Genomic DNA, 6,032 nt, shown 5'->3' on the forward strand with positions numbered 1-6,032 from the left:
GATGATATTTATAACTTGAACACTTTACACTTGAATCAAAATGATGATGTGTTAATGCCTCACAAGCTTCAAATCAATTTTTAATGAATCCCCCACCCAAACTTTTGATGAAGAAACTTGCATTATTGGTCATGAGAATTGAACCGAAGGGCATGCTTCGAACCATAGAGAAAATCCCGTTTCATATGCCTTGTAGCATGACTTATTACTCACTTCATAAGCCTCAGATAACATTAGACTTTAAACAAAATAACCTCAGTTGATGAATGTCAATAAGTCCAATCATGATGAATGAGAAACCTCAATCCTTTTGCCTTAGGTGCACATTGCTGAAGAAAAAGTAACTCGAGATGCTTGAGAGGGAACAAAACCCTAGCTCCTAAAATCCTCAATTGAACCTCTTAATTCAACAATCTAATGCCCAAAGATTGAACGGATGAATCAAGCCGGAGAGAAGTAGAAACCATATTTTCCAAGATCCTTGATCGAAAGCCAAATTTATTGATTAATGAATGAATGGGTCATGTTAATGTCCTAATGGAGATATGCACATGAATGAAAAAGCCTAAGCCAGATGAAAGTAAAGGGGTAGGACAAATTTGGGGTATGACAAGTATGTTAGGGTTTCATCTTTACTGCTATAGTGAAACCGAAAACTGTTGTAGATGTTTGTTAACCTAGGTTTTCTTTTTAAATGGTATTCAACAGGAACATGTCTAGGTTCAATGTTGTGTTTTATATTAAAGGGTGTTTTGTAAAAGACCAAGACATTAGGTATGAGGGTGGGTATGTACTTGGATTCAGCAACCAACACACAGATTATTGGTCATTTTTTGAAGCCTGTGACTTAGTGAAAACCATAAAGCCTGATTTTGATGATACAAAGGTTAAGATGTGGTGGAAACCCGAGAATGGAAATTTTGATGTAGATTTACTAGCATTTAGAGATGATGCAGATGTTGTTGAATTATCAGCCATAGTGTTTGATAAGAAATGTAACGTTGAGATATACTGTGAGCCAAAACCTGAGGGTGGGGTGAGTTCCTTTATGGATATGATTAAGTGGAAGGGAAATGGTGTACTGGATGATGAATCAAGTGATGAGTCAGTTAGGGATGTCCATTTTGATGATAGTGAGGAGGAAATGATGAAGGATTTTGAAGAGGAGATGATTGGTGTAGATGCTGAGCCTACAAAACAAAATGTGCCTTGTGGGTCAAGTAGGCAATGTGCGAAGGTTTTTGTAACAGAAGAATTGGGTAAGCAACATGTCATTGAAGACGAATACATGACTGATGAGTTGGACAGTGGAGCTGAAGATGATAGTTCTGATGAGAGGCCTTGTGTTATAAGGTTCAATGAAGAAGATAAGTTGGGCAAAGAATATGTGTTCAAAGTAGGAATGGAGTTTCGTTCCTTGAGACAATTTAAGGATACAATACTTGAGCATAATGTGTTAAATGGTAGGGACATCAAGTTTGAGAAAAATGACTCAAATAGATGTAGAGTGGTTTGCAAGGATAATAAAAAATGTAACTACAAAATTTTGTGTAGTAGAGTGTTATCTACTGCAACTTTTAGGATTAAAACACTCTTTGATAAACACAAGTGTGGAAGACAATTTTTTAACAAAAGTGCTAAGGCTGAATGGGTTGCTAAGGTTATTGTTGATGGGCTTAAGAACATTAGTAAGATGAAACTAAATGAGGTAGTGGCAGATATTAGATCAAGGTATTCCACAGAAATTCCAGGATGCAGGGCCTTTAAGGCTAGACAAATTGCTAGACAAATAGTTGAGGGTGATTCAAGTAAGCAATTTAGCATGTTGTGGTCTTATGGTGCTGAATTGAAGAGGGCTTCAGCAAGCAATACTTTCAAAATCAACACAGCTGCTCTAGCTCCAGGTTTGAGACCAAGATTTGAAAGGTGTTATCTTTGCTTTGATGGGACCAAGAAAGCTTTGACAAAAACATGTAGGCCCTTTATTGGCTTGGATGGATGCCATTTGAAACATAGGTATGGTGGAATTATGTTGATTGCTGTGGGAAGAGATCCTAATGATCAGTATCTTCCAGTTGCTTTTGCTGTAGTTGAGAGTGAGACAAAAGACACATGGAGTTGGTTTATGAAGTTACTAATAGAGGACATTGGAGATGGCAGATGGTGTTTCATATCTGATCAACAAAAGGTATTATTATTGACTTACATATTATATACTTACTTTGATTGACTAACATTATATAACCATTTATATGATGTTTTATGCAGGGCCTGGTGCAAGTATTTGAAGAAGAGTACCCATCTTATGAACACAAATTCTGTTTGAGACACCTATATGCAAACTTCAAAAAAAGGTTTGGAGGAGGTACATTGTTCAGAGATTTGATGATGGCAGCTGCTAAGGCTACCTATTTTGAGGCACATGAAGCAAAGATGCTAATGATCAAGGAGGCAAAATTGGAAGCTTATGAATGGTTAGAGGCAATTCCCAAGAACAAATGGTGTAAGCATGCTTTCCCCTTTTTCTCAAAATGTGATGTCTTGATGAACAATTTAGTGAGTCTTTTAATGCCATCATATTACTTCAAAGGGACAAGCCAATAATTACAATGCTAGAGTGGATTAGGAATTATATGATGGGTAGGTTTGCAACCCTTAGAGAAAAAGTGGAAGGATATAAGGAACAAATAATGTCCAAACCATTGAAAAGGCTAGATAGAGAGATTGAGAAGAGTTCAAGTTGGTTAGCCACATATGCTGGTAGATTATCTTTTCAAGTTACACATGTACTTTTTAGTGAGATTTATGTTGTTCACCTAGAAAAACATACTTGTAGTTGCAATTTTTGGGATCTTGTTGGTATACCATGCAGACATGCAGTGGCAGCAATATATAGGAAGGTGGATGATCATGTGTCATATGTAAACAAGTGTTACCATAAGAGCACATATGAGGCATGCTACAGTGAAATAATCACCCCATTGAATGGGCATAATAAATGGCCCAGAACAAACAATCCAGACATGTTTCCACCACTCTATAAACATGGTGCTGGTAGGCCAAAGAAGCTACGTAGGAGAGAGCCTGATGAAGCTAACCAGAATAAGTGGCAAAGGACCAATACTAGTCATAAATGCAAGGTTTGTTTTCAGTTAGGCCGCAATAAGAGGACCTGCAAAAAAATGCCCAAATTGTTGTTGTAGACATGCCCACACAGGCCAGTCAAAATGCTGAAGATGTTCCAGCTGCTGAAGATGTTCCACATGCTGAAGATGTGCCCACACAGGCCAGTCAAACTCACCTAGCTACTAATGCATCTAAGAAAAAGGTATGTGTGTTATTTGATATTGGAATTGAAGATGTGTTATTTTATATTTGAATTGAAGATGTGTTATTTGATATTTGAATACTTTGATTTGTTTGTTTCAGCCCAAGAAGGTCAAGGCAAAGAAACCAAAAGAACCAACATCTAATGGAGCTGGACCAAGTGGGACCAAGTCTCCACCTATTGATAAGTTTGCTGAATGGGATGCTTCCACAATTGAGGCCTTGCTGGATTGGGAAGACATACTAAACATTCAGCCTTTGTGTGTGGACACTATAATAGTTGAGCCTGAACAAGAACCTAATGTGAATGAAAAAGCCAATGCACTAGTGGAGCAGGACACTACACCAGTTGAGCCTGAACATGATACCAATGAGAAAGAAAAAGACAATGCACCAGTGGAGCAGGACACTACACTAGTTGAGCCTGAACCTGAAACCAATGAGAAAGAAAAAGACAGTGCACCAGTTGAGCAGGACAGTGCTCAGGTTGCTGCTAAGCCTAGGTCTGGACCAAGAATTTTCTTTGGTCAAGCTCCTAAAAGGGCCAAAATCCAGACAAGGCCAATTAAAGAGAAAGCAAAAGAAGTTCAAACCAAGCCCAGAAAAAGTAACACTGGTATGCAGGTACCAAAAAGGCAAAGTGACCGGCTGAGGAGCCTGAAGGCAAGGGATGTTATAGGACCTGGAAAAAGATCAGATGACCCTTTGGTGATCCCTGATGAAGGTGATGCAAGTGAGGATTCAACTTGTCATGCAATTAAGACAAAGAAATGGGATGACACTTACAAAGGATTGACTCACTGAAACAAGTGTTTGATGATGTATTTGCAACCTTTTTTGTAATCAATGTTTTGGAACCATCTTTTTACTTTCTTTAATGTACTGATGTAGTTTATGTTTATGGGTTGGAACCTTATTTAATGTACTGTTGTGTTGGAAACATATTTTGTAGTGTACTGATGTACCTTTTTGAAGGTATACTAATTATATGAATGTAAGGCTATGCCTACTTATGTCTATCAAAGTTATTCAAGTCAGAGCTTAAGAAATTGTATACAATTCAATTATAGCTTATTACATTAAGTCAATTATAGCTTATTACAAGTCAATTATATACAAGTCAATTATAGCAATTATATACAAGTCGGAGCTTAAGCAATTGTATAACAAACATTATTAAACTCAAATCTTAGTACTCAACACAAACATTAATAAACACAATCCATTCAATTCATAATAAACTTCTGTTAAACATTACATATTACAACCTACATGTTTTGCTTAACCTTAATCTAAATCCTTCTAACATTTATAAATAACAATCAAGTACAAATTGATCATCAATGATACAATGAGGCAAATTGTCTTCATCTTTCCACATAATCCATCTGACCCAAGCTTCATCTCCATTTCCATGTTTTTCTTCACTTCTTGCTCATATAACTCTTTCAAGGTCCCAAAAGTTTGCATCTCCCTAATCTTTGTTGCATCATTTGTCCATTCTTCATCAGCCTCGATTGCATCATGTCCTGACCCTATTTCATCATCCCATTCAAATAGATTGCACGTTTCATCATTTTGCCACAACGGACATCTCCAGAAGAGCCTCCCTCGATTGCGACCATTTTTGCAACGATAAGAAACCATACGCATATTACAAGCACATACCTTCCATCTACGATTTGAAACTAATTGATATGAACCTATTTTGCTTCTACTAGCAGAAGAGGCCATACCTATTACCTGGGGCGCAGATAAAACGATGGAGAAGAAAGATGGAGAAGAAATATGGAGAAAGATGGAGAAAGGTGGAGAACAATATTAGGGTTTCATTTGGGGATTTCGAGCTGCAGATGATATAAAAGTATATGGGATGTTTAAGAACGAAAATAAAAACATAAACAATACCTACGTGGCCATCCACATAATCCACCGTTAGAGGAAACTAACGGATAGGACCATTTATGCTGACGTCAGAATTATGGGGACCATTATTTGAAGAAATTTTTTACAGGGACTAAAAATGCAGGGTCGCGTTTTTACAGGGACCCTGGCATAATTAACCCTTAAAATAATGGTTTAGTTTTCTTAATTAAATAAAATAATAAAATAAAAAATAAAAATAGGAGTTTATAGAGATATTGAGTACAAGGTGAGAATTATAGGGAAAAAAGGTGAGGGATAAGGTAGGAATATTCTAACGAGGGAATTAGGTTTTATTTTAAAAGGGAGTTGATGGAAAGGATTTCGTCATTAGGTAGGACTATTGAGAAAAATAGAAAGAGGCAAAAGGAGAGAGAGAGAGAGAGAGAGAGAGAGAGAGAGAGAGAGAGAGAGAGAGAGAGAGAGAGAGAGAGAGAGAGAGAGAGAGAGAGAGAGAGAGAGAGAGAGAATCTAGTTAGGGCTTGATGAAGGAGACCCCATGAAGATTACTTGCTTATGTTGGAATCACAAGGTAAGGGGAGATTATTCATCTAAGGCTGCTTAAATCATGAAAGGGTAGAGAGGTTTCCCTTAACCTTCAATAGGGTTTATGTTTCTCCATTGTTGGGTTTTAATAGTTTTGTATGTGATTTATGAAAATTGATGATGTTGATGATTATTGATTATGGATTATGTCTTCTTGATGATGGTTCCAAAAAATTAATAGGTGAAGCCGTGTCGATGCTATTCTTGTGGATATGTTGTGTTAATGATAAATTGGA

At 37.1% G+C, this 6,032-nt stretch overlaps 2 protein-coding genes across 2 annotated transcripts; one reads left to right on the forward strand and one right to left on the reverse strand.

Annotated features, from left to right (window-relative positions):
- Positions 1-712: 712 nt before the first annotated feature.
- Positions 713-2,713, forward strand: LOC131619011 (uncharacterized). The gene is made up of 2 exons (XM_058890154.1): positions 713-2,188; positions 2,269-2,713. The coding sequence occupies exons 1-2, from the start codon at positions 713-715 to the stop codon at positions 2,602-2,604; spliced, it is 1,812 nt and encodes a 603-aa protein (XP_058746137.1). The 3' UTR covers positions 2,605-2,713.
- Positions 2,714-4,629: 1,916 nt separating this feature from the next.
- On the reverse strand, positions 4,630-5,061 carry LOC131619012 (uncharacterized). Its single transcript, XM_058890155.1, has one exon. It carries the CDS (start codon positions 5,059-5,061, stop codon positions 4,630-4,632), a length of 432 nt encoding a protein of 143 aa, XP_058746138.1.
- Positions 5,062-6,032: the final 971 nt, after the last annotated feature.

This window comes from Vicia villosa, linkage group LG7 (genome assembly GCF_029867415.1).
Source record: "Vicia villosa cultivar HV-30 ecotype Madison, WI linkage group LG7, Vvil1.0, whole genome shotgun sequence".
In the NCBI taxonomy this organism is placed as follows: Eukaryota; Viridiplantae; Streptophyta; class Magnoliopsida; order Fabales; family Fabaceae; genus Vicia; species Vicia villosa.

Coding starts and splice junctions, on each gene's coding strand:
- LOC131619012 (XM_058890155.1), bottom strand. CDS start 5,061: ATGGCCTCTTCTGCTAGTAGAAGCAAAATAGGTTCATATCAATTAGTT.
- LOC131619011 (XM_058890154.1), top strand. CDS start 713: ATGTCTAGGTTCAATGTTGTGTTTTATATTAAAGGGTGTTTTGTAAAA. Junction 2,189..2,268: donor TCATATCTGATCAACAAAAG/GTATTATTATTG, acceptor TGTTTTATGCAG/GGCCTGGTGCAAGTATTTGA.